Below are 27,271 nucleotides of genomic sequence, written 5' to 3' on the forward strand. Positions count from 1 at the left end.
GCCAGCCCCCGGCACGCCTCGGCCAGGGGCACCCGGCCCCGCGCCCGCCCTGGGCTCCCCGGGCACGGCCCCACACTCTGCCTCGGCTCCCTTGGCGTGACCCTGTACCTCAGTTTCCCTTGTGTGGCCTCGGGCTGTGCCTCAGTTTCCCCTGCACGCTCCCCCCATTGGGGTGAACGAGGATGAGGAGGGGCAGAGCACCCACCCCATCCCCTCCACAGGCTGCAGCCCCGCACTGGTGCCGCACTGGGGGGACAGGATACCCCGCACCCCACCTCCGGGTCAGCCTGGCCTCGTGGTTTGGGCAGGGCTGCCCAAGGAGGGGAGTCGGGGAGGGGGGGGGAGCAGCGCCGTGACACCCCAACGGGCTTTTTTTTGGCCGGGGACCCCACCAGGCTCGGACCTGGCACAGGGTGGGTGGCACCAGGATCCAGTGATGCTCAGCCCCCCCACCCCCATGTCCCCCCACCTCGCCTGAGCCCACACAGCAGGGCCACCGCGCCCCACTGGCCATGGGGACACACTGGGACAAGGGGGGGGGGGCATGTGGGGGTCCCGGGGGCCCCACACTGCAGCAGCACCCCAGGGGCTGGGGAGTGTGGGGGGGGGTGAGGAGGCGAGCAGGGAGCGCGGGAGGGAAGAAAGCAGCTTTTGTCTGGGGGCTCCGAACCTCACTGGGGACTGGGGGGGGGGTGGTTGGGGGGGGGCGAAATTTGCTGCTTTCTGATGCTAATGAGATGTTAAAAATAAGCTCTGCGCAGCGCAGCCATGTTGGGGCTTCTCCAGGGCGGCGCGGAGGCGGCCGGACAAAGGGGCTTTATGGGGCTGCGGGGGGCACCGAGGGGGTGCCCCAACCCTGCCCCGGGCACGTGGCTCCCCCCGGCCGCGGGGCACCGTCCCCGTGGAGGGCAAATGCTGGGGTACAGCCACCCCTGCTCAGGGCACCCCCCAACACAGCTCCCAGCGGGGCTGGGGGAACCCCAAAACCTCCCCCCTCCCCTCCCCGCAGGGGTCCTGCCTCGGGGGGCAGTGGGGGGGGGTGAGTGGGTGCAGGCTGGTGATGGAGGGGGCTGTTGGCGTCTCAGCTTGGACCAGGCAGGAAAAAAAAAAAAATCACGAGGAGGCCCCAGATGTTGGATCCAGCCTGGAGGGACCGTCTGGGCCCATCAATGGGGTCTTTGTCCCCACGCAGAGCCCCCGTCTGGGGACAGGGACCGTGGCCAAGGGACAGCGGGGCAAACCCCGGCCCCCTCCCCAGCCCCGCTGCACCCCAACAGCCCCCCACTGCCCCGCGCCCAGTGATGGAGGAGGAGGAAGGGGGATGAAGGCTCGCCGGGGCTGTGAGCCCCCCCTGCAGCCGCCCACCCCAGCCCCAATCTGTCGCTCCGCAGCCTTTGATCTGCCAAACTCGGGGGCGTTCAAAGCGCCTCGGCGCGGGGTGGGGGGGGGAAGCGTCACACATGGCTCCTGGGGAGGGGGACGAGGCTGAGGAGGGGGCACAAGGTGAAGTTGGGGGGCAGGAGGGGGAGCCGGGCAGCTCCAGGCCTTGGGTCTCCACCCTACAGTGATGCTGTAAGCAGCGGGGGGGGTCGCAAAGGCTCGGGACTCAAGACAACACACAAGACATGAAACAATTTCCAATTATTTTATTTCAAACCCCCACTCTCTTCCCTCCCCACCCTCCCACCAAAAAAAAAAAAAAAAAAATCATCAGTCAAAACGACAATAGAAAGGAGTTACAAACACAGAAGTCAGCTCGCCCTCACTGACGACTTACAAAAAAAAAAAAACAAACAACCAAACCCCAAAACCAAAAAAAAAAAAACCCCAAAAAAAGAAACCAAACTGGGAACTTCACGCCAGCTTCCCCCACAGGACCGGGAGCAGTTACTAACGTCTCCACACAAGAGGCCAAACATGCCTATTAATACAATATATACAGACAAACCCACAGGTACAGCCAGGCTCCCCCTCCCCACCCCCAAAAATAACCAAACACACCCAAAAGTGCATTTGTGTTTATATCAAAAAAATTTTTTTTCTTCTTCTTCTTCTGAAAGATTGGCCTGCAAGTCTGTTTTTTTACCATTTAGTAACTTTTTAATATAGTTTATGAAAATAAATTATACAGCAACTATTTTAATAAATTAAGCACACACCAAAAAAAAAAAAAAAAAAAAAAAGATAAAATTAAGCAAAGCTGCGTTTCTACCAAAGGGTGGTTCAACAGTCCTGGCGATGAGCGGCGCGAGCTCCTGAGCTCAGAGCTGCTGGAATCTGCTCGGTCCTTCTCTAAAGGTGAGTCCGGGGTTATCGCTGCCCATCAGCGATTTTTGGGGTAACGCCCTGGCTGGCGGGGGGGCAGCCGGGAGGAGATGGGGGGGCACTGGGAGCTCTCCCCGGGGGGCTGCTGCGTTTCTGGGCACCGGTTGTGCTTTTCAGCTGGAGGCACGGCGGGAGGCGGCGCGGTGGGGACCCCGTTAATCCCAGGGGATGTTTGGGGGGGGTGGGGGGGGGGTCCCGCCTGCCCCATCTCACCTGGAAGACTCTGGATGAGGAGCGAGGGGCTGGGGAGGGGAGCGCGAGGGGGGTGGCTTGGAGCACCCCGATCAATCCCTCCATTCTGGGAAGCCGAGGGGGCTCAGGGAGGGGGGGGTGGGTCCCCGATGAGCCCCCCCGCCCAGGCTCAGACCTGATGGCCAATCTGAAGGGTCAAAATGAGCCCAAGGGCAGATCTTAACCGCCAAGAACAAAGAACAGCTGGTTCCTTCCCTACTGGAAGCAGGAAGCTCCTTCCTTTCGCAAACTCTGCTTTCCAGCAGTTTTCTCCCCAAAATGGACAAGGCTTCAGCCCCAACCACCACCCGCAGCCGAGCGTGCCCAGCCCTGCACCCCCACGCTCCTTCAGGCACGTGCACGACAACAGGTTTCTATTTAAAAAAAAAAAAAAACAAACCAAAAAAACATTTTTAGGGTTTAAAAACTGGCCGGATACGTAACCACCACGTGCCTGGCGCTTCGGAAACCACTGACCCTCGCATCAGCGGCTCAGGCGGGTCCCACCCTGCCCGCAGCAGGTCCCACACAAACCAACTTCAGGGTGATTTGTTTTCCCCTTCTTTTAGCCTCCAGGAGGTCAAACACGGAGCACAAAACTTCCACGTGAGGAAACTGTCCTGGTTTATCTGAATTTCACGCTGCAGGAGCGAGCCAGGTTGTTTCCCCACCTCGAAATACGCTGCAGGGAGCAGCCACGGGATCTCACCAACCGGGTACAACGGCACGGCCGAAGGCTGCACCCATCCAGCTGAAAAAGCGCCGTCTCCGGCTGAAAAAAAGGAGGTTTTGCCACCGGTACTTTCTGCGCTTTGGTAGTTTTTATGGTCCGTGTCGTTGTTCATCTGCCTCCGGTCCCTGATGGAGGGAGGAGGATGGCAACAACCTCTGCAGAATTCAAGGTTGGAGAAAGGAGGCTATAAATTTTTTTTTTTTTTTTTTTTTCCAAATCAGCAGGATGAGAGCACCCTCCAGAACCAACCTACAAAACCATTCCAGGCAGGACACAAATATCAGGGGTTCCTCCCCAGACAGGGATGGGGCTCCGTGGTGGGAGCGGACCCAGGCACCCCCCTGAGGTGCCCACAAAGCCCATCGCCCCCTCGGCGGGCACCGCTCTGCTCGCTCCACTCACACCCAGCCTTGAAACAAAAGCTCTGGACTTTTTCCGCTCTCAAACAGCAGATCGAGTCCTTCCCCTCAGACCTTGATGTGAAGGAGCTCGAGGAGCAGCTCTATTTTAAGTGGGTTTCACGCAAAGGCCGTTAACTACAGCTCACCCTGGGATCTTCTCCAGCGCCACCAGCCACAGGCAGGAGGCTGGCACCGACCCCCTGGAGCAAGGAGAGGTTGGAGCAGGGCCCTGGGGAGACTGAAAAGCATCTGCCACCATCATGGCAGAGCTGACACCCCCCCCGCCGAAGGTCCAGATCGATTTGGGGGGGGCTTTGTGCAGCTCCAGCTCACACTAAGCCCGTCAGGGTGACCCGCTGGTGTCCCCCCCCATCCCCTATCCAACGCCCCAGATCACGGTTCCTCCATCATTTCAGCTGATGGAGAGACCCCAAGCCTTGCTGCTGGCCTCAGTCTGGGGAGGGCTGGCCCCCCCTGCCCCACGCACCAGATTCAAGTAACAACAGAAGCACCAGCAGGCTGCTGGGAGAAATCCTCCCAAGAAGAGCGACAGCCCAATACACGTAATTCAAGTATTATCCCTAAAGTCTGGCTGCTTCGTCAACAGCTCTGAATGCCACAGAGCCTCCCCATCCACCCTGAGGGAGCTTGGGGGGGACACGGGGAGCTCCGGGGGGGGACACATGGGGGATGGGGTGGTACAGGACAGCTCTCCCGACCCACCGCAGAGCAAGGTTGTGCGTTTTCACCCCAGGCAGGCCCAGCGCGGGCAGGATGGACTCTGCACCGATTCCCAGTGCCCAGCCAGCACCAGTCTGCCCTGGTCTGCTCTCCAGGTCAGCTGCTTTCCCTTCCCAACCCCAGCCTGTGCCTCTCCCTCCCAGATCAGGGAAGGAAGGAGAGGAAATACTGTCACTCCCAACACACGAGGGAGACGACCAGCTTCAGCACGGGGAGACTCACAGCTCCCCCATTCCACGTGTCCCACAGGCCCCCACCCATCCACACGCACCGGCCCGCGCCATCGTATCCACACCTCTGCGTCTTTTGGGGTTTTTTTGGAGAGAACTTTGGCAGGAGACAAACGCACCGGCCCCTCTTCGCTGGCACAGGTTTGGGCACCTCAGCAGTCAGACCACGTTGGCTCTCGGGAAGGTTTTCCTTTCCAGTATGGGGATAAGTCAGGAGATTCAAATCTCCAGCACGCGGAGAGCCGAGGTGCAGCAGGGCCAGGTGCGTGGATATTCGAGTTTCACCTGCACGAGAACAGATGGTTTTCCCCCCCCAACCCGACGTGCTGTGCGTTTTAGTCGAAGCGGTTGCATTTATCTGCAGGTTCCACTGATAACGTGGGTGGGAGCTGCAGGTCTAGAGCCGAGGCCAGGGAGGGCCCAGTGCTGGTCCCCACGTGGAGGGGACACGGTGGCCGTAGAGCAGGGTCAGCTCCGGTGTCACCCAGGGTCAGGATATGCTGCTCAGCACGTCTTGGGGCAGCTCCCCCTCCCTGATAACCACTGCCCCGACAACGCAACACCGAGTCAGTAGTGAGGAGCGTCCGATGAGGTATTTGTACAGATTTTGAAGCTTAGTTATTAGTTTCATTTGGAAGCCAAATCCTTTTTTAAAAGCGTATTTTTTTTCTCCAAGACCAAAACAGGGCAGAGATGACGGTGAAGAGAGGGAGGGAGGGCAGGATTTGTTAGCACCCTTCATAGCAACGCTTGGCAGAGGCAGACAATCAGATTTTTTCCAGGCTGCTTGAAGATCCACACAAGTGTGTCTAACTCAAGGACACGGGTCATTCTGCAGGGCAAGACCAAGGTCCCAGCAGCTCCTGAGTGACTGCAGCCCCCTCACAGGGCACCGACCTCACCCACAACGTCGCGTTTCCAGACCGCGCTGCTGCAGGATGGAGAGTTTCCTTCACTCGGGTTGGGAGCACTGGAACACTCGCTCGTTTAAATACAGGAGGAAAAATGCTTCTCTAGACGTCTCAGCATCACTTCAGGCAAACTTTAAACTCCACCGTGAAATGCAAACTCTGGGCAGTGGCTGCCAGACCAGGATGTGAAGGGGTAGGGGGGTTATTTCAGCCAGTGCCGAGCCCAGAAACAAAGCAAGAGCCACCACTTCTCTTGGCTTCCCTGTTTCTGAACTGCTGTGGTTCCGTGGACATCCCAGGCAGAAAAGGAAGCAGCAAGTTCACAGAGATCAGATGCCCTTCCAGGAGAACCCTCAGTTATCTGCTTCTTGCTCCGAGTCACCTCGGAGACACCTCTTAATGCCCCAGCAACTCCTGATCAAGATCCTTCACAGCTCAGCAGAAAGTCACATCGTTCACAGCTTCTGGAGGCAGCCAGAGAAAGGCTGAAAGTGCACGTCCCACAGCTCTGTGCAACACTGAGATCGCTGTAGCAAGTACCTTTGGTCCATGGACTGCTGCAACAGCAACAGCCACAGCTTTGCCACCTTCCTTCTGCTTAGCCCAGGGGTTCAGCAAAATCTTCCAGTGTTTGCTCAGGGAATGTCTCCTCAGAGGAGCAGCCCTTGCTCCCCAGGGCAGCAGCAACCCTTTGGCAGAAGGCTCCACGACATCCAAATGGCTCACAGGCTCTTCCTTCCTTAGGCCCAGCTTAAAAGCATATAGGACCACCCTGCAAATCCAGCTGCCCAAGAGTCGGTTTGGCCCTCTTCTCCCAAATCCTGGGAAGCAGGGGAGCTGGGCAGCTGCCCACTGCTCGGAGCTTCACGCTCCCCAGAGGTTATTCCACGTAGCTGCACATCATTCTGGCTCAGTCTGCCTCCAAGCAGCTCTCTGGCTGCATCCCCTCTGGGTGAGGAGCAAAGAACAGTCTTGCCATAACGCCCAGAGCAGGTGATCTTCCTAGAGAGTCCCCTTCTCTCTCTTATCTCTCCCCACCTTGAAGTTTCCAAGGGAGGATAATAAAATTCAGCTGATCATAAGACAGTATTTCTCATGCTGAAAATAATAATTAAAAAAAAAAAAGACATCAAAAATAAAACTTTCAAAAAATTGTAAATAGTGCCGTGACATTCTTTGTTCTGCAAGGAGTCTGCGAGCGGGGCTCAGCTGTCTCCGAGACCCCCCTCCCTCAGCCAGGAGCTGAGGCTCTCGTTCCCGTTCCGCTGTGCTTCTTAGGAGTCTTGAACCCTCTTCTCTGTACAAAAGAGCTTGAGAGCAGAAGCGGCACCGCAGAAGCAGGCTCCACCACCGCGTGCCTCCTTCCCACCACAGCCTGACTCGGGCTACAGGATGGCAACAATCAAATTCCTAGTGGGGAAGAGAGAGGGGAGAGGGATCAAACAGCCCACTTGATGCAGCAGGATCTGCCCCAGACTGCGGCTGGTTTGGCACCAGAGTGAGCACAGGCTTGCGTGGGCAGAAATATGCACAAGAAAATAGCAGAAGCTTCATTCCCCTCCCCAAGGAAAGCTGGGCAATGGTCAAAGCCCAGGGAGTGAACAGCCACGACTTCTTCGGGGGCGTTTTGTGTTTTCTTTGCAATCAGAGGGAACAGAGGGACTGATGTTTGACCCCACGGGCCGGGGCAGGGGCCGGTGGCACACACGTACCATCAGTGACAGCAACAAGACGGGTGAGGCAGCCTCGCTACGTGGAGGATTCAGTCTCCTGCTTCTGTTTGGAGATGAGCTGAGCTTCCTTCAGCGACAGATACACCTCCTCCTGCGGGTCGTAGTAGTAGAACTTGCGGATGTAGGAGATCAGGGGCCTGGGGAAGGAATGGGCAGAAGCTTTAACCCCGAGCCGCCACCACGTCGATGTCTGCAATGCAGAACCAGAACCCAGCCCCCTAGCCCAGCCACCTCCAGCAGAAAGAGGAGCCGGCACCCCAAGGTGGTGGCACCCACAGGTAGCACCCCACTCCCGCACCCCTCGGGACACTGTCCCAAGGCTGAAGTTATCAACCACTCCCTCCCACAGCCCCTGCTGCAGATCCACACGCCTTCTCACTGCCTGCTGCAGCGAGGGGCAGGGAGGAAACCTGAGAGACTCGTCCCCAGGAGGGTCCCCGAGCCTTACTTGGGCAGCGGGAGGTCGGGGATATGGTCTATTCGGACCAACTGCCTGATCCGGAAGCGGCAAAGGTGCTGAAGGGATTTGACGTTGCTGAACCTGGAGACTGGATACAGGAGCTGGACAGGCGTTGGAGGGAGACCTTTGGAAAAAGGCAAAATTGGAGATAAGCGGTGTGTTAGAAAGGAAGCACTGCTGGTTCAGAAAGGAGAAGGTGGCTCTGGGGAAGCAGAGCTCTCTGCAAGGCTGCGTTCATCACATATCTTGGCTGCACCTCGATGAGTGGGTTCAGTTTTGGGCCCCTCACCCCAAAAAGGCCATTGAATGGCTCGAGCGTGGCCAGAGAAGGGCAACGGAGCTGGGGCAGGGTCTGGAGCACAGGTCTGCTGGGGAGCGGCTGGGGGAACTGGGGGGGTTCAGTCTGGAGCAGAGGAGGCTGAGGGGAGACCTCCTGGCCCTCTGCAACTCCCTGCCAGGAGGGGGCAGAGAGGGGGGATGAGTCTCTGGAGCCAAGGCCCCAGCGCCAGGCCCCGAGGGAATGGCCTCAAGCTGCCCAGGGCAGGGTCAGGCTGGCTCTGAGGAAGGATTTCTGTGCAGAAGGGGCTGTTGGGCGTTGGAATGGGCTGCCCAGGGCAGGGGGGAGTCCCCGGGATCCCTGGGGGGGTTGAAGAGTCGGGCTGAGCCAGCGCTGAGGGATCTGGGGGAGTTGGGAAGGGTCAGGGTGAGGGTCACGGTTGGGCTGGAGGAGCTGCCAGGGCTTTTCCAGCCGAGGTGATTCTGGGATGCTGGGATATCTGCCCAGGAGCCCACCACTTGGGAGTGGGGAGCCAAACCTTCCAGGGGTGATACCCCTTTGGCTGCAGAATATCTCCAGCCTTCCTCACACAGCAGCAACAGTTCTGATGTCACAGGGTGGCTGTGGAAAAGCAGATCCCGGGACCCTGCGAGCTCCTCACCAACCCCCCTCTCCCTGACTGGCATCACTCGATAAAGAGAAGCAACAGGCTTCTGAGAGGATGTGGGAAAAAGCCAAAGGAGAAGGCAGGCAGCATGACCAGCACGTAGGCTTTTGCTCTGCACAACCTCTGGGTAGTTCTATCGAGGCGTTAAGAAAAAGCTGGAGGATTTGGTCAGCTCAAGCTGCACCGGAGTTGCTCATTCTTGGGGTCACGAGGCTGGGCACAAAGGCAGAGGCAGCAGCGGCTTCGCGCCAGCCCGCTCCCCACGCAGGGAGCAACCTCGGAGGGCTGAAAGCGAGCTGCATCCAGCCATCCCCCACCCCACCACCTCCTCCTCCCCCAAAGTTAAGAGCAACAATCGAGCCCACAGAACTGAGAGGTCGGCAGGAACACCAGGAAGGATCTTTGGGAGCTGGGCTCCTTCACAGCACAAGGTTTTATCTGTCTTTACAGAAGAGTGTAACTAGCTTTGAATCCTAACCCCCTCCTGCTGGCTTGTCTCTGAGGGCAATGGAGTGAAAGGAGAAAAGGGAAAGCTCTTCACACTAAGATGGGCTCAAAACTGCTCCAGGCAGCTCAGGAAGCTGCGAGCCAGCTTTTGAGAAAGCAAAGAACAGCAATCAATTGAAGGCTGGATTCTCCCCCCTCCCACCATCCTTATCCTCCTACCAAAAAGGAATTAGCCTCTGGGAGCTCAGCCAGCCACTACAGGGACACAGCCCGGGCTCGGCAGGCTGCACCAGCCCCACGCCTCGCTGCCAGGAGCCAGATGCGAGCTGCAAACAGCCCCCTCCTCTGAGCAGCAGTTAACGTTTCAGCAGGAGAACAAGCATTAACGAGCACACTGGGGAGATGCAGATCCTCAACGTTCTCCCGCTAAAGATCAGGCACCAGCGTCAGACTTTTTGGTTTTTGGTTGGGTGTTTTTTGGGTTTTTTTTCCAAGCATCAAGGCGCAGCAGCTCCGAGCAGTGCCCAGGCCCAACGCTGCACCCGGACGGAGGGACACAGGACCCCGAGCCAGCAGCACGGGAGCAAAGGGCTCCTCAACAGGTGCACAGCGCTGTTTGGGGAGGCTATTTTCTTTTTGGATGATATTTTTGTAAACCAAGTCCCTTCCAAGGTATTTGGATGAGATTTTCCTAGAGCAAGTCCTCTCTAAGGTATTTACCTGGAGTCCTAAGCCCTCAAAGCCCTGTTCTTGAAGGGATCTCAGGATCAGGAAGGTGAAATATCTTTGATTGGAAAGGATTTCTTTGAAAATAGGGTACACTGCAAAAAAACAGCTTTACATCCCTCTTCTCTCCAGTTCCTTATAAATCAGCTTTCCAGTTATTGGTGGTGTTTGCAGCAGAGGGCAACACTGAACAGATCTGGGCTGCGACTCCGAGCCCTGAACCGGGAACAGCCCATCCCTCCTCCCCTCCAGCCTCTCCTAGACCAGGAAATCTCTGGGCTGAGTTCTCTCCATGCTGCAGTGCCACAGAGAGGTCGCTGTCACCATCAGGGCCTGCAGGCATGATGGCAATATGGATAAGGAGCAAATTTACTATCATTTCACTTGTAGATTTACCACAGTTCCTCACGCTCTTCTCACTCCTGCCCCTCTCTGCTTCACTGCTGCCCCCCGTCTCACCACATTCCCATTCCTGCTGTTTTGTTCAAAGCATCACCACTCACCCTCCAAATTCTGTCCCGCACTGTTGCTCTCTCAAAATTACGAGGCATATTTGCCTATTTGGCAGACCCTTCCCTTCTCCCACTGGCTTTTTTGGCTAGTCTTCTGGTACACCAGGACAAGCAAAAAAAAAAAAAAAAAAAAAGATACTGGTCCAGTTGCCTGCTCAGATTTAACAGGAGGGAGGTTTAAGGTTTGATAGATGGGGAAACAAGCACTCTGCAGTCAAACGTGCTTCAACAAAGCTGCACCAACGCTCCCTCCTTGCTTGCAAGCACCTGCCTGTTGATGGGCTCTGGCATCACGGTCCCCCCAGGGACTCTGAATCTACAGTATCTACTGCTCGAGGCTCACGTTGAGCTCACACTTGGAAACGTTCCCACACACTCAGCTGAACGTCTCTCCCCTCGACAGCCCCAGGTGGGTCTCAGCTAAGGGAGAGCTGGGAAACTACAAAGCATGGAGTGGTTTGTAAGAACAGCAGTACTGAGACTGGGGGAGGGAAGAAAGCAGAGTTTTAGTAGGCAAATAATTGCTCGTTGAGGGAGTAGCTTTCCAGTCTCCGGCTCTGTTTGACATTGTGAGATGGTATCACGTTTCCACAGTCCTGGAAAGAAAGGTTTGGGAAGTCTCCTTCCCACCAGGATCAAATGGTGCAGCTACTGAGTGGGAGATCTGCTCCTCAGGACCCTTCTGAGAAGTCGGCAGGCAAGGATGCAGACCAGGGCACTGAGCACAGCAGACCAAAGCCACGATAAACCGGCCCTCTAGGACAGACCAGCAGCTAATCACAGAGCAAAACATCCCCAGACTCCGAGCAGGAGACTCACCTGGAACCCTGGATCGGAGGAAGTAAAGAAACTTCCCGTTTTTGGAGTGCATGATTGCTCTCTTTATGAACTCCACCACAGACTGGCAGCGGTCTTCAAACTTGGGATGGCACCACAGGCTGAAGGTCCCTTCCAACAGAACAGAAAAGGTTTCACGTTTTAGCAGTGCTGGTGGCAAGAGGAGACGTTTAGTTGCAAGTCTGATGTTCTCCAAAACCAGGTGAATGTCCCAGGCTGGCTATTTCTCATAGAGCTGGGATAAGGCAGGGCACTGAGAGGAAACACCAGTGCCACCAGCTTGCAGGGACGCTGTTCCACTGGAACCAGTGCTCTCCAAGAGCTGAGGATACGCAGAAAGAAGTGCCAACGCGACCACTGCAACCCAGGCATGGCCACAAGTCACGCTTGCCTGAACTTGTAAACAGCCTGCAAACGACTGCTGGGTCTTAAATTTAAACTAGCAAAACACACTTTGAGAGACCATTAGCAGAGGGCCCTGCTCCTCCACAGCATCCCAGCAGCAGCACCACCAAAGCCAGCGCATCGGAGCAGGTAAGGTCACACACCGGTACATAAAAACAGCGACCCAGGTGCTCAAGGCTCCTTCTGCCAGCCCGAGGGCTGTCAAGGATCACTTATTTCACAGCAAGCATTGGAGCAGCTGTTTCCAACAGCTTAATTCAAATTACTGTCAGGATACCCCGAGAGCCCTCCCTGTGCTGCCACCTGACACGACGGACGCACTGAGCTCGAGCGGCAAACAATGAAACCGGAGCTGGGCAGCCCAGGGAAAGCAGGCCTGCTAACCTGTTTACAGATCTCTAACTAGGTTAAGTTTAAGCCTCAGGTCAGACCAGACTCACGATCTCTTCGGCTGCAGCCAGACACCCCCTCCTTGCACCAAAACGCTGCCATTTATCCCCCCTTAACCTGCCAAAATGCCGCCTACATCCCCCTCGACACCCCCCTGTACCTCCCTTTCGACCCGCAGATTTGTCAGCGCCCCAACAAGAGCCATCACAGAGCAGAGCTTCACCAGGCAGAGGAAAATGGGAAAACAAGGGCCCTGTTCAGGACGGAGCCCACCAGGAGCCGATCCACACGCCTGCAGTGGGGCAGATTCCCACGGGAGGTGGTTGACACTGTGCTGTAACCAGCAAGGACTCTGAAAACACCTCACATCCACGTAAAGAACTTGTGTTAAGGAGAAAGCGTAGCCAAATCAGAGGTGCCCAGGACATATTTCAGGTCAGGGACTTTTTGGAGGAGCAGTTTCCCCAGCAGCATCACCAACCTGTTAGGGAATAACCAGAGGAAGCAGCTCTGTAGGATGCCCAGTACTCACAGCTTTCTCTAGGGTGGAGAGCAACCAGCAACACAGCGGCTAGATACAGCCCACAAAATTTAAACCACACCTCCTCTCCCCACAGCTACATCTGGTAGGCTTTGCTGGGAAAAGGTACCTCTCGCCTCTGCCATGGGCCAGTTCAGGAGCACCTGCTAAACATCCAGGGTCAGCAAGCACAAAAATAAGTAATTCTTGGGAATCTCAGATCTGAATGAGCCCTTAAGAGTAGCCAGTAGATGCAAAGGACAAAAGCACAAACACCAGCCTCCCCAGCCTGCCTACTCAGCTCGCCTAAAAAAAGACAAAGAAATTGTGGTTTCTTCCTCTCATCTACCCGAAACCTGAAGGTCAAGCATTTATCTCTTTACCATTCCCCCAGCCTCACCATTTGTCATCTTCATTGGTTTATCAAAGTGCTCTGCTCTGCAGATTTCCACGCTGCCGCAGCACATTCAGCGCAAGTCCTGGGGGGGGGGCAGGAGGGAGAGGTGGGGAGCACAGGGCCGCTGACCCAGACCGAAGTGCTGCACCCCCAAAACTGAACTCCCTGATGCCGTGCCATGGCTGGGAGCGCTGCTCGAGGGAAGGTGGCAGCACCAACCTTCATCTGTGCAGCGAGGAGGACAGCTTGAGGACAGGGAAGGACACCAGCTAAGGATATAACCCAGCCCCCAAATAAGAAACCAGACCAGCAGCAAGAGAAGTTTGCTCCAAAGCTCAATTATGAAAAAATATCCACCGTACAGGCAGCCTGACATCTCCTCCAGCTGCAAGAGCTTCTTGTAATTTCTGTAAGGACAGAGAGATGAAAATCCTCCCTTCTTCTGCAAGGGACAGGGGAAGTGGCTCTACCTGGGCTAGAATTAGTGCTGGGGCATCTTTCCATCAGAGGGGCCAGAAGCGCTGCCAGGTTTCCCTAGCAGAGGGGCAAGAGGACACCAGGAGCATCCCTGGGGCAAGGGTAAAAAGGAGAAAAAGAGGAGCTTTGCTCTAGAAGGTTGCAAGCCACTATTTTCTGTGGCAGGTTGGCTGGGAAGCCTCTGAAGCCATTATTTGTAGGCGCATTTAATGACGAGGCTCTATAGGCAGCTGTTATTAAAGCTTGCCCACTGGTTCCAGGGCAGCTTCCCCCCCGTGCATTGAGCCTCTCAGGCATTTTGCCCAGCCCGAGGACAGCTGCCTGTGCCAGGGTTCGACACAGAAAACCACGTGTGAAGATGAGCAGACAAAAGCGTGCGGGCGAGGTGAGAAGCAGCCCACGCAGGAGGGCGAGCGCAGCAGGAAGAAAGGCCACGAACTGTTCTCAGAATAAAAACCCACCACGGTGGAGCTAAAAGCTCAGCCTGGGACTGACTGCAGCTGGTGCCACTGCCAAGCATCGCCCAGGGGGGAGCCATGACATCAGGAGATTCCTTCTCAGTTCACAAGGAAACAAGTTTCATTTTGGGAAGCACCGACTGCTACAAATGAAGGCTCTTGCTGTACATCTCATCTCAGCCACACGGGATCCCAAAGACTTTGCCATCATCATTCCCTTGGAGTCAAGTTTTCCAAAGCCAGGCCTGAGGACAGGCACAGGGAACTCTTGTATTCTCCAGTTTTTCAGAGTTATAAGGAGAGGTGCTGCCTGAGGCACAAGAAGCCAAGTCAAATGCAGCTTCAAAGGCCTCCTGAGGAATCCCAACGTAAGAGCGAGGACACGTTGCTGCTGCTCCCCCTCTTCTGGGCCCCAGAGCACTGTCCTGGGGCCTTGGGATCAGACTGGTCCCCAGCCCCAGGCCTCTGCCATCAGCAGCACCCCCAGACCCAGCCGGGGCTCTCACCTCTGTAGTGCTCCATCCTGGTGTGATGGGTGATGCCCTGCGACCGAAAGCTGAGGCTCAGGATGTAACGGGGGTCAGAACTGTCCCGGACCAGAAAGGACCCATCCGGCTTCCCCTTCAGCTTCATCTCCGCATCCTCCCAGTTCATCGGTCCCCAGTACCACCCGCACTAGGAAAAGAGACAGCCAGCAGGTCAGCAGATTGCTAGCAAGAAAGATTTTTATCAGCAACCAAACATACGATTTGCTCTTGTTAATTCCCTTTAAACACCAAAATGGAAGCGCCTGGTTGTGCCCAGGCAGGACGGACAGATGGTTGGAACTCGTGGCTCCTGGATGAGGGCACCATCACAACCCCTAACACCCAGAATGGATGAGACTGACACCCCTTCCATGCATAACAAATGCTTTTTAGACTCAGAGACCTCACCAGGAGAAAGACAGGAGGTTTGGGGGTTTTTTTCAGACCTATCCTGATATTACGCTCCCAGCTCTGCCAAAGGGATGACCAGTCCCCAAAACCAGAGCTTAGACCCTCAGTCTCTCCCTTCTGGCTGCTGGCACCCCCCCCATGGGCGTTACCTTCTCCAGCTCTCTCAAACTGGCTGCGAAGCTGCTGGAGTCGGGGCGGTAGAGCGGGCACTGGAGGTGGGGGGGGGGCTGGCCGGGCATCGCCTCCGTCGGCCTCAGCGGGACAATCCGCGGGAAAGCGTCTGCAGAGGGAGAGAGACAGAGCCCAAGGCCACGGTCACCCGCGGGGAGCTCAGCCCAAAGATGAGCGTTCCCCCAACACCCCGTCCCCCTTGCGCGGCTCTAGAGGTCAGGGCAGGAGGGGCAGAGCTGCAGCGGGGAGGAGGAAGGTGGGTGGAAGGACAATGTCCTTGTGAAGGACACAGCGGGAGCCACTGCCCGGCGCTTCCACGGCGACTAGCTCAGCACCTTCACCTGCTCTTTCCTTATGCTGGCTCGGAGGGAAGGCAGGGAAGTGCCAGGCGGCACAGACTGGAAGGATGAACACACAGCCTGAAAAAGGGGCAGTTAAAGCCCTCTGGGTCCTGAAGGAAACCAAAAGCAAAAGGGTAAACGCGCAGGAAAACTCCTCGGGTGCTGTTTGGTTGGACCACGCACCAGGCTGGCTCTCAAAACCGGGGCTCCTGCGCTGAACCCTGCTCCCACCGCTCCCTCCTGACACTCACTCACCCACTACCTGACACTGCACTAACTGGGGCGGGGGGGGCTGCGCTTCTGAGAGGAGCCAGAGAAAACAGGAGACCTCAAACTGAGGATAAAGCTGATGCAATCACCAGCTTCAGCAAAACTACGGCGGGCAACAAGAGCCTCGGCACAACGGCGCCCGAGCGCTCGGCAGCGCAGGACCACACGTCCCCGAATGGGCAGCACAGGCAGCACCGCTGCTGTTAAAACCCAAGTGCAGCCTTAAAGTTTACCAAAAAAAGAAAAAAAAAAACAAAACCAACCAAACCCCGAAGTCCAGATCCCTGAAGGGAAAGCCAGAGCCTTGCTGCTAAAGCTAAGCTGACCTGGGGCATGGGGCGGAGGAGGCGGAGGCAGAGGGAAAGACTGCAGGGAGGAGCCCATTGGACCCACTAGGACAGATGTAGGCAGCGTCCCACTGATATCATCTAGGAGAGAACAGAAGCAAGAGAGGTTCAGAAAACAGGAAAGCGAGCGAGCTCTGCGCCGGCCAGCGCCTGACAAAGAGCAAACGGGCGCTCGGCGCTGCCTGGAGAAGCGGAGATGGAGCTCCCGAGCACGGGGGGCTGCTGCCACTCGGTGCCAGCTCGGAGCTGGGCGCACACACGGGCACGCTCACACGCACTCCCAGAGCAAGGGAGCCGGTCTTCTAGCCCAGCCAGCTCCTCACATGCAGCTTGAGGCACCAGACAGGCATTTACAGGAGATTTCACACACCCGGCAGATGGGATGTGCTAAGGTGCTGCTCACTAAGGCTGACTTTACCCATCCTAAGCTGCTCCTGCTCGGAGGAACTTCCTCCTCGGAGGATGTAGAGCAGCAAAGCCAGGCCCCTGGTGCAGCAGCCTCCCAGGGAGCCTCCATTTCCACCGACTAGTGAGCACAGACAGGAACCAGCCTTGCTGATAGGAAGGGGGAGAAGATTCCAAGAGCAGCAGAAATGCTACAAAACCAGCACGTTACCTCCCACCTCACGCTGCTCCACCACCACCCTCCCCTCCTGGCTAACAGAAACTCTGAAGCTTTCAACAAACACCAAAAGTCCTCTGCCAGGGAAGGGTGAGCTGGCGTGTTAGGGGGTCAGATGAGCAGGCAGCGAGCCTGCTGCTGGGGACCCTCAGGATGCTCCTCCACTGTCCCTGCAAGGACAGACGGGCGGTTCCTACGCTCCCGTGGGGACGCACAGCCAAGGACGCTCTCCAGGACGGTACCTAGCAGGCTGAGGCTTCTTCGTGGTGGAGGTGGTGGAGTCGGAGGGTGAGGGGAGGTCAGTCCTCGCTGAGAGATGTCCACGTCCACCAGTGACACCGTTTCACCTGGAGGTTGGTGGAGCAAGACTGTTAGTACAGCACCTTCCCCAGGGCACACAGAGGCCGAGGGCAGGGAGGCGCAGGGAGAGGGGAAGGGGCAGTAACCTCGGCGGGGTTTGGAAGACGATCTCATGAGCTGTTTGCAAAGAGGTTTCCCTGCTGCAACCGCTTTGGAGACACTGATCAGCTCCGCTACCGCAGCTCCAAGGCCAGGCAGAAAGGAAGGACAGGGGTACACGTGCCTGAACCCCGAGTCCTGCACCAGGAGGATGTGATGGGGAAGGCACCGCGGGACCTTTTCAGCACTGAGCTGATGTATCAGGCAGAGCTCACCAGTGGTGCAAGCGCTGGCACTTGGGAAATGGTTTCAGAGGGTAATGTTTGGGAAATGGTTTCAGAGATCTGTGTGGCACCCGCTGGCACAGGACTCTGAAATAACGCTCCCACTGATGCCAGGTCGAGTCTGCCTACAAATGCCTTCGATGATCAAACAGAAACACCTTTTACCCCAAAGGCCATGAGGGTACGAGCTCTTAAAAATTAGTAAAGGGGAGCTGGGACAGGCTTTTACATTAAATAACTGGAATTCAGTGAAGATTAAAGTCTTTGGAGCCTTGGAGAAAACAGCGACACTAACTAAGATGTCCAACTTAACCAGAAAAGCTTAAAATTAGTCTAAAATCATGGCAGGGAAATGAAGCCATCAAATCAGGATCAAAGCATCAGCCTCAGGACTGGACTAATACCAAGCCAAAAGGAAAACACCCTAATCCTGAAGAGAGACCCCAAGTGGTGCTACCACAGCCAAAGCATGTTTTTCAAAAAAAAAAAAAAAAAAAAATCAGTCTAACCAGGTTCTGATGAACCACCAACACCAAAACCAAATCATCTCCAACACCCCAACCATGGTCTCAAGGGCAGGGAGATCTGGGTGCCTTTGATTTCAATTCCTGTGGGCAGGGAACTCCTCTTCTGCTCCAGATACCGGACACAGCGTCACCCACCTCTCAGTACGTACCTGGCACTGTGTTTACCCTGTTTTACACAGGATAATATTGACTCAGCTACCTTCTGCTTTTAAAAGTCCTGTCTATTAATAAGCCACGTTAAGAGGAGTATTTAGGGTTGGTTATTATCCAAGGTACCTTCTCCCTGAGGGACTTATGGGTGTGAGCGCACACGCGTGCACACAGCCACTCTTTCATTTCCACACCATAAAAATAAAAGTGCCTGGGCTGCATTCATCTTGCACAAACAAAACCAAAGGCAACCAAAGCGTGGTTGCAGCAACTCCACTTTCAAATCCTTCCCAAAGTGGCAGGAGCTGCAATGGCAGGCTGTGGTGGGCTTCTGGAGCCAGCACTTGGGAGAGGAAAGGCAAGGACAGCTTCCCAAACACTAACCTGAAAGCAAAGCACCAAGAAACTCATGCAAGTTGGGCCAGACATTTCGGTTCTGTCCCACTTTGGTGGTCCTGGTCTCAGAAAATCCCCTATACAGCAGCCATTAGAGAAACCGAGACCTCAGCAGCGTAAAGACTGGAGAAAGTCAACAAACCAGAGCAATTAAAATCCAGATATCCACTTTAGGGATGGTTCCACGGTCTTCTGCAAAGGAAAAACTCCTGCAAGCACATCACCACTATTCCACCGACTGGCAAAAAAGGACATGAGGAATTTTAAAAATAGTTAATAGCATAAACTAACAATTCATCACATCAACTTCCCAAATTTAGAGGAAAAACTTGTCAACTCCAGCTTCTCCTCTGTAGTTTCTTTTGAGGAAAAGCAGCATCCACTTACCCCTGTCACCAGCATACAGAATTACTGGTTTTATACCCGCAACTTCCCCTAGCAACAGCTGACAAAGCAGCAGAAGCAGCTTTTGCTTTCACCAGCCTTGATTTGCCAACTAAACACACACGACGCAGAGGAAGGCGGCGGCATCGCGCGAGGAACGTGTCCTCTGCACGCCGCCCCGCTGCCAGGACCCCGGCTGGAGGGAGGGGGGAACAAAGAGAACAAACACCACCTGAGCTGAACCAACCTCCACACCACTCCACTTCTGCAAGAGCTGAATGAGTGACGAGTTCCAGGCAAGTCAAACGGCTGCTTTGCCTCGCAGGTCACTTCTCTGAGGTTTAGAGCAGTTCTCGGTAAGGCTTCACCACCGCTCTCCGCAGAGGCCTTCACCCCACTCGGGAGCACAAACCACACAGCAGCTCCAGCCACCTTCTGCTACCAAACACCCGCAGCACGAGGAGGCTCTGGGCTCAACTCACCACCCGTTCCTCAGGCAGCTCTCCCTACACAATCACATTTTGATTCCTTTCTTCTGCAACAAGACCCTCAACGTGAATTTTATTTTGAACCTGATCTCCATAACAAGACACATAAAACCCCACACAGCTGAAAAAAAATCCCTCACTTGTGACCTTGGCTTCCTTCTCACATGTGTCTTGAGACAGGATTCTCCTGAGGAAGCCCCAAGCCCTATGTCTAGGGCTGTTGTGACCACGGGCCCACACCACAAGAGGCACATGACCATGACTAGGAGCTTTTCTACAACTTTCAGTCGTCAGCAGAGCAGGACTTCCCCCTCTACCATTTATAAACCGGCCAACTTCCCCCCCCCCGCCCCGCCAGCAGAAAGGGGAAGGTCAGAAACCAGCAGGATGCAGGGAGAGGCGAGGAAACATGCAGAAGAAGGTAGTGCTCCACAAAAGAGGTTTCAGTTCCCACAGCTGTCACGCAGCAGGGCCGCTGAGGATGGTGGATGGTCCAGGTGGGAAGCAGGGCTTGGTCCCAGCCCCTCTCAAACCACAGGAGGGGAGCACCAAACTGCACTCGCTCTACAGGGGTTTTTCCAAACCACTCGGATGCAAACAGCCCTGCGCAAGGGGAAGGAGCTTCGCCTCCAAGAGCACAACTCAAAACTTGCGTTTCAACAGGAGGAATTGCAAAACGCTGACGTGCGACAGCCACGTTCTTTACAGCTCCTCTTGTTCGGGGTTTGAGGCCACGCAGGACAGAGGGACCTGTCCAGTTTGCACAGGGAGGCAACGTTGGGCGTCTATCGTTAAGCGCACGCTGCTCTTCTCGTGGCAAAATGAAAACCCATACTGTAAATCTTCCAAATCCTTACCTGTGAAGAGGGGGCTGAACACAACCGGGGAAAAGGCACTTTGAGTTCTCGTCAGTCTGTGTTTCCTATCAGAAATAAGAAAAACACTGTTAGTAGAGGTGAGGAGACTCAGCGCATCCCACCAGAAGAAAACATCGTTTGACCTTCTCAGACCAGGAGAACCTTCACCGATCTTTACAGAAGCTCGAGACAGCTCAATCCTGCGTTTATTCGACTCCTAGAGCAGTGCTTTGGCCTAAGTAGGGCACTCAACCAGTAAAGCTAGGTCTCCGTCCTGCTACGAAGCAAATCTCTAACTAGGTAATTAATAAAGCCTTCGGAAAGAAAAACCCCAAGCAAGTATGGCAAGTGGAGCCAAGAAGCTGTTTCACAACAGACATCAGGCTACTCCTCTGGATCGGGTATTGCCAAACGCCTTCGACAAACAGGTTGGGTCCAACTAGGGGCTGTGCCCCAGCAAGCTCATCGAATGCCCTCGCGCCTCGTTTGGAGGGTTTCAGAACCCGGAGCCATCGAGATGCACAGAAACAACTAAAAACGCACCCCTGATGAGGGCCCAGGAGTACCAGCAATTCCTGTGAAGCTTCATTTCCAAACCAGCAGTTTTATACCGACGCTGGAGCCAGGCCCGTGCCCTCCCCACACAAACCCACTCCTTCCAGCACCTTCCCTGCGGCCACGCCAAAGGACTTTCTCCAGATCTAGGCAGAGAAAACGCTGGTAAACTGAGGCACAGAGTATGGCACCCCCAGGACTTGAAACCACGGTTGAGTTGAGCGAAGAAACACATCCCTGGTGCCACAAACTCGCTCCCGCCGGAGAAGAGAGCGCAAGAACAAAGCTGAGCACAAGCTCAGCTCTCGGTGCCGCAGCTTCGACACCGGCCTGTCCGGCACCCACAGCACGTCGTGTAACACCCAGCCCGGCACGGGAGAGACCGTTTCAGCCTGCAGGTCCGCACTGGGTCCGACCAGGTTACTCCAAGTTAAACAGCACAACTTCACTGTGCTGGCCAGAGAAACTGGTCCCGTTGCACCCAGACAAGCGGCTGCACCACCAGGATCTAGAGGAGCTCAGCGATCAGCTCTACTCACACCCAAAGAGCACCCGCTGCCACTGGGCTGCCACTGCTCCTCCTGGACCTCTTCCTCACCCTCCAACCTCCTCCCAGCCGGCGGCTGACCCTCAACCTTAAGCCCACCTTGTGCTTCAGACCCTGTGCTCCTCATCGCGCAGACCAAACGCGGCTCTCGGTTGGGTCACTGGGCCACACGGCTGTGAACAAACAGTACTATAAGCCTGCAAATAAAAATACTAAGAACACCCATCATCCTGATTTATAGAACCCCATTAAAATGTTTGGAAGTGTTTTCATTTTAAACCTCTCGCACCTATTTGAGGGTTGGATTTTTTTTTTTCCCCCGAAGGAGAACAATTCACCAGTCGTCAGCCACACACACACAAAATTACACTTCTGGATTAATATCAACTAATCTTATAATATAGTAACAGCTCTGCTCCCACCCACTAAGCCAGACAGAAAGGAGCATTGTTGGCATTTTGCTGTTACCAAAACAACTACATTTTATGCCAACATTTTACAGCATCGATTTCTAAGATTTCTCATTTCTAGCAAGCTCACATCCGCAGCAGGGCGAGAGCAAGAAACGATTCACATGGACCAAATCCTCCACTTCCCTACTCTGTCTCCACCAAAACAACACTCTTCCATGCTTCCTCCTCTTGCCCTCAAAGCTCTGCCACATCCAAACGATGCTGAAACCCAGAGAGAAGTTGTGTCCGGTGCCTGAACGCTGCCGCATGGGATCAGCACAGCCCTGCAGAGCTGGAGAAAGGCAGAGGTGGACACTGTCATTCAGGAGCACCGTGGACAGATTCTGCACAGATTTGTGCCCAGAGAACTGCGAAACCCCCTCGAGTTCCAGCAAATCAAGATTTTTAGGGCCAGTTACCCACCAATTCTGCAACTGCCGTGGCTGCTGCCTTCGCTTGCCCCAAGGCACCATCCTGGTAACTCCAAGGCAAGTCTTACCTGGCCACGTGCTATTTTATGTATGTAATGACACAGAGACAGGTTAAAAACATGTCACCAACACACCTAACATGGGCACCAGCCTGTCCGGTGGTCTGCAGCTCGGGTACGGCTGCACCACCCATCCGCCGAGCCCAACCCTGTCCTCCCTTCCCCTCCCATCACCTCTACAGTCCAAATTGCTCCCCAAAAAGAACAGTTTCACTGATACAGCCTTTAAATATCAACACCCAGCCCCTGGGCGAGAAGCCACACGTTGATCTCTACACATTTAGGGCTTTAGTCTCTTGCAGCTCAGCAGAGCCCAGCTACAGATTTTAGATAATGGGGCTGGTTTCCTTCCTAACTGCTGCTGCAGGCAGGAGGCAAAGCTGCACCCTGCTGCCTCCAGGACCGGCAGCACGAGGGGAAGCTTGGGCAGCAACTCCAAACACCAGGAATTCTGCTGCTTGCGATGTTCAAAAGAAGAGCCAGACTAGATAACACTCACCATGGACCAAGGGAGGACCCTTCACCACCGGCCCGCAGGGAGACTTACGAGTCAGGAACGAGAGGTGGACAGCAAACAGAGGCATGAATTAACCCAAAAGCTGCTCTGAGCCCACCTCATCAGCCACGAGCGACTGCAGCAGCGACTCACGGTGAACGCCAGATCCATCCTGTACTAACTGGGGCCACACGTTGGGAGGCAACAGCCTCCAGCTCTTCACAGAGCCAAGGAAAGGTCATCCTCATCCTCCCAGTCAGCCAACAAAGACAGGCGCAAAGTAGCAGAGAGCGTTCATTAGCGGGGCATTAAATCTAGCAAAGACCACAGCAGAAAACCGAGTCACTGCACATCTCCAAACCGAGGGCCCAGAGGAACAGAAAAACAGCATTTGCTGAGGCCAAACATTCACTCCTCAGCAAACTCAGCTTAGCTAAACCGCGCCTAACCTGCTGATGAGAGTTCTGGGCATCCCAGGGGTTTGGGACACACTCAGTGCACTTGTCCTCGCTGAGGAGAGCAGGGCCAGACCTGCGGGGCCAGCCGGGACCACCCCATCGACACGCAGCCCCCCAGCAGGAGATGCTGGCACCAGGCACACCCGCATCCCACCAGGGCGGGAGCTGAGCTCCCCAGGAGCAAAACGCATCGTTCCAACAATCCAATCCTCATCAGCAGAAAGGGATTCCTGGAACTGGAAGCAGCAAAGTTGTCCGTGAACCACAAGAGTTGCTGCATCAGGCACCTTGAAGTAACCTTTGTTAAAATATCGCCTAATTATTGCGTCGGAGTTGCACGACGCCAGAGCATGAGGAGTGACCATGAAATTCCCTGAGCAGAGGGAAGACCCGGGAATTTGGGTTACGGGGAAGCAACTCGGGAAGCGCTTGGCTGCTCCCAACCCGCTAAGACTCAACTGCCAACTCCCCGCCTAAACCCCGGCGCTGGGAGGTCCCGAGGACTCTTCTCTCTCCTCAAGTGCAAGGATGGAATAAACCACAAGCCCATTAGCAAAACATTATGCCATTACAAGCAACTGGGCAACTGTTTGAGGCCCATTTAGTCATTTGTGGGGAATGAAGCTGTTGTATACAACAGCTTCACCATCCCACATACAAAAGCGAAGCTCCTCACGGGCGCACGAGCTCCAGGGAGGACTCAGACATCGGAGCGGAGGCTGCCCCATCTCAGAAGCCACATTCTGCTTCAGAAAGGAGGTCATTTTGGCCCCTGCTACAATCTTGTTGCCTTTTGGGCTGCCAAAGTGCCCAGTCACCACAAACCAATGCTGCAGGTCACCCCTGACCCGGGGTCAGCATCTTCAGAGCAAGCCTGGAGAGTTTCCTGCTCGCCCATCAACAGGTCTTCGGCTGCACTGAGGAGGCAACTCACCCCAAAAGCCTCACACAAGGTTAATGAACCCCGCAGGGAAGGGACTGTGCTGTAATACTCCCTTTAATTATTTAACTCTCCTCCAGGGCTGGCTGCACAGACCTTGGGCAGGCTCTCCACGAGGAATTTGAGTTCTGCTGCTGGAAAAGCTACAGAAAGTGGTTTCTGGAGGACAGGAGGCCCCCCCTCCCCGACCCTGGACAGTGAGTAAGGATGAGGATGAGGACTTTACGCCCCCCAGACGGTCTCAAGCAGCTTGTGTCTTCCACTGAGGAAGCCGAGGAGCGCCGGAGCCAACAGAACGGGGGGTGCGCGGGGCCTCACACCAAGGGGTCTCAGGATTTGTCCCCCCCAGCCCAACACACGACCCAGCCAACCCCCCGGCTGCTTCCTCCGGCCGCGTCCTGCCGCGGAGCACCCGGAGAGCGCTGAGCCCCCCCGGCAGCACCCACCGCCACGCCGGGTGTGTGTGTGTCCCCCCCCCCCCCCCCGGCAGCACCCACCGCCACGCCGAGCAGCCTCAGGAAATCATTCCGCAAGAGCCGGGAGGGCGAGGGGAAGCGCCAGCCCCGGGGCTCCCAGCGCCGTGTCCCCAGAGGCCGCACCACGACACCCGCAGCACCGCCGGGCTCCAGCGGCTTCCCCGAGCCACCCGCCGCCTCCCCCGGTCCCGCTCCAAGATGTTTTTTCCACCGGTTCCCTCCGCGGATGCGGGTTCCTCCGCCGTGGCCTCCAGCTCCGCTCGCCGGCCCCGTGTCAAAGCCGAGGCCTCGGCAGGCGGAGCCCAGCTCGGAGCGGAGGGACAACCCCGGTGCCCATCCGCGGGACGGGACCCGAGCCCCCGGTGAAGCCTCACGGCGCTGCCGCCCCCTCTCCCCCCACCTCAAGGGTCACGCCGTGCCGGGCACCATCCCCAAGTCCCAACGCAGGCGGCTGCTCCCCGCACCCCCCCATCCTACGTACAGCCCAAAACCTCCCCCCGGTCCATCCCCGTACCTGCCCGCCTCCTGCTCGCGGCCGCGGGCACCGCAGACGTCGGTCAGGCTCCCGGCCGAGGCGGGCAGGTCCCCGCCGCGCCGGTTCTCGGTGGTGGCGATGGCGGCGGCGTCCCCGGTGGCCGAACCGCCGCTGCAGCTCTTGGTGCGGAAGAGGCGGCTGAGGCGGATCTTCAGCGAGCCCTTCCTGCCGCCGGGACCGGCTCCCCCGGGGGCGGCGGGCGGCGGCGCGGGGCCGGTCCCGGTGGCTCCTCTGCCGCTGGTGCGGGCGGCTCCGCGGCCGGGGGAACCGGGCTCCTCCTCCGAGCAGCTCCCGGTCTCGTCGGGCTCCAAGGCCTCCAGCACCAGCAGCGCGTCGCTGGTCTCCTCGGCGGCGGGCCCGGCGGCGGGCGGCGGGCCGAGGCAGGGGCAGGGGCAGCCCGCCGGCCCCTTCGCGCCCAGCCCGGGCGGCCGCAGCCCCAGGGCCGCCAGCTGCAGCTCCAGCCCCCCCGGCGGGGCTGTCCCCCACCTCGCCGCCGCTTTGGGCTCCAGGGCGCAGCGGTGCCGCGGGCAGAGCAGCTCCCCGCCGCCGCCGCCGCCTCCCGCCGGGCCCCCGCCGCCGCCGCCTCCTCCCGCCGCCGGGCCGCCCTCCTCCCCGGGCCGCCCCTCCGCCGCGTTGCGGAACACCATCAGCTGCGGCGGCGGCCGCGGGGCCCGCAGCCCCACGCCGCCCGGTAACGCCGCCGCCGGCAGCCGCCCGCCACCGGGGCCCAAAGGCCCCGCGCTCGCCGCGCCGGTAACGGCGCCGCCCGCCGCGCCCGCCTCCGGCCCGGCCCCATAGCCCAGCAGGCGGCTCAGCACCCGGTAAGAGGCCGCGGCGGCCGCCGCCGCCTCCCCGTCGCGCAGCTCGGCGCGCTGCATGGCTACGGCCGCCGCATGGCCGAGCGGGACCGGGCCGGGCCGCGCCGCCGCCGCCCTCCCAGGGCCGCCGCCGCGGCTCCCTCCGCCCCTCCCGCCGCCGCCGCCACGCCCCCGCACTTCCGGCCCCGCCCCGCCACGGGACACGCCCCCGCCCGCCCGTTGTGGCCCCGCCCCGTGCGGAGGCTCCGCCCCCACCCCTCGCCCCCTCCCCTCCACGTGGAGCGCGGCCCTGGGGGGACCCGGCACCCCCGGGCGGGGCGGGGGGGGGACACGGGGCACGGGGTCACGGCGGCGGCCCAGGGGACTCTGCCCGGCCCCGGACAGCGCGGGGGGGGGAACTGAGGCAGGGGGCACGGCAGGTCCGTACTGCGGGGCTGCACGGAGCATGCACGGCCCTGGCACGGCTCTTGCATGGATCTGGCACAGCTCTGGCACGGCCCTGGCACGGGTCTTGCACAGCTCTTGCACAGATCTTGCACAGCTCTTGCTCGGCTCTTGCAGAGATCTGGCATGAATCTGGCATGGCTCTTGCACAGCTCTCTCAATGATCTGGCACAGCTCTTGCACGGATCTCGCATGACTCTTGCACAGCTCTTGCACGGATCTGGCATGGCTCTCGCACAGCTCTCTCAATGATCTGGCACAGCTCTTGCACGGATCTCGCACGACTCTTGCACAGCTCTTGCACGGATCTGGCATGGCTCTCGCACAGCTCTCTCAATGATCTGGCACAGCTCTTGCACGGATCTCGCACGACTCTTGCACAGCTCTTGCACGGATCTGGCATGGCTCTCGCACAGCTCTCTCACGGCTCCTGCCCGGCTCCTGCCCTGTTCGGGCAGGCAGGGTGCCCCACTGGAGCAGAGGGGATGGGCCCCCGCTCTCCCCACACCCGGAGGCTGGTGGAGGGGGTGTCATGGTTCCTTCAGACGGGGGTTGTGGTGCTGAGCAGCCTCCCGTGCCTCAGTTTCCCCTCTGCAACCAGCCCAGTGCTGCGTGGGACCCAGGACATCACCCCCCAGCTCGGGGGAGGGGGGGATGTGGGTGTCAGGCCGAGCTGTGGGGACCGCGCTCATGCCCACCCCCCTGCCGCCCTCACCATCCTCAGCCCCACAGGGACCTTCTGCTGGTCTGTGCTACCCCCCCATTTCCACCCCACCGTCGCGGGGGGGCCAGGCACCGCAGGATTGCAGCCCAGGACCATATGGACAACCAGCGGGGCCACCTTCTTCCCCCCCCCGGGCTGCCGAGGGGGCCGCGGGGAGGGGGATGCTGGGAGGAAAATTCCCGGCCCCGTTGCCATGGCTTCCCATCAGGATGCGCTTGCATCATGGCCAGCCCGAGGGGGCCGGGGTGCGGGGGTCCCCCCGGGGTTCAGGGCGAGGGGCTCCC

The 27,271-nt window shown here is 57.5% G+C and overlaps 1 protein-coding gene across 1 annotated transcript; it reads right to left on the reverse strand.

The window, feature by feature from the left end:
- Positions 1 to 1,551: 1,551 nt before the first annotated feature.
- On the reverse strand, positions 1,552 to 25,927 carry SOCS7 (suppressor of cytokine signaling 7). The gene is made up of 10 exons (XM_074927078.1): positions 24,981 to 25,927; positions 20,053 to 20,117; positions 16,810 to 16,914; positions 15,925 to 16,026; positions 14,966 to 15,096; positions 14,385 to 14,553; positions 11,214 to 11,342; positions 7,754 to 7,889; positions 7,285 to 7,442; positions 1,552 to 6,982 (listed from the first exon to the last, which is right to left on the reverse strand). The coding sequence occupies exons 1-9, from the start codon at positions 25,877 to 25,879 to the stop codon at positions 7,322 to 7,324; spliced, it is 1,857 nt and encodes a 618-aa protein (XP_074783179.1). The 5' UTR covers positions 25,880 to 25,927; the 3' UTR covers positions 1,552 to 6,982; positions 7,285 to 7,321.
- Between the last annotated feature and the right edge of the window lie 1,344 nt (positions 25,928 to 27,271).

This window comes from Athene noctua, chromosome 25, assembly GCF_965140245.1.
Source record: "Athene noctua chromosome 25, bAthNoc1.hap1.1, whole genome shotgun sequence".
In the NCBI taxonomy this organism is placed as follows: Eukaryota; Metazoa; Chordata; class Aves; order Strigiformes; family Strigidae; genus Athene; species Athene noctua.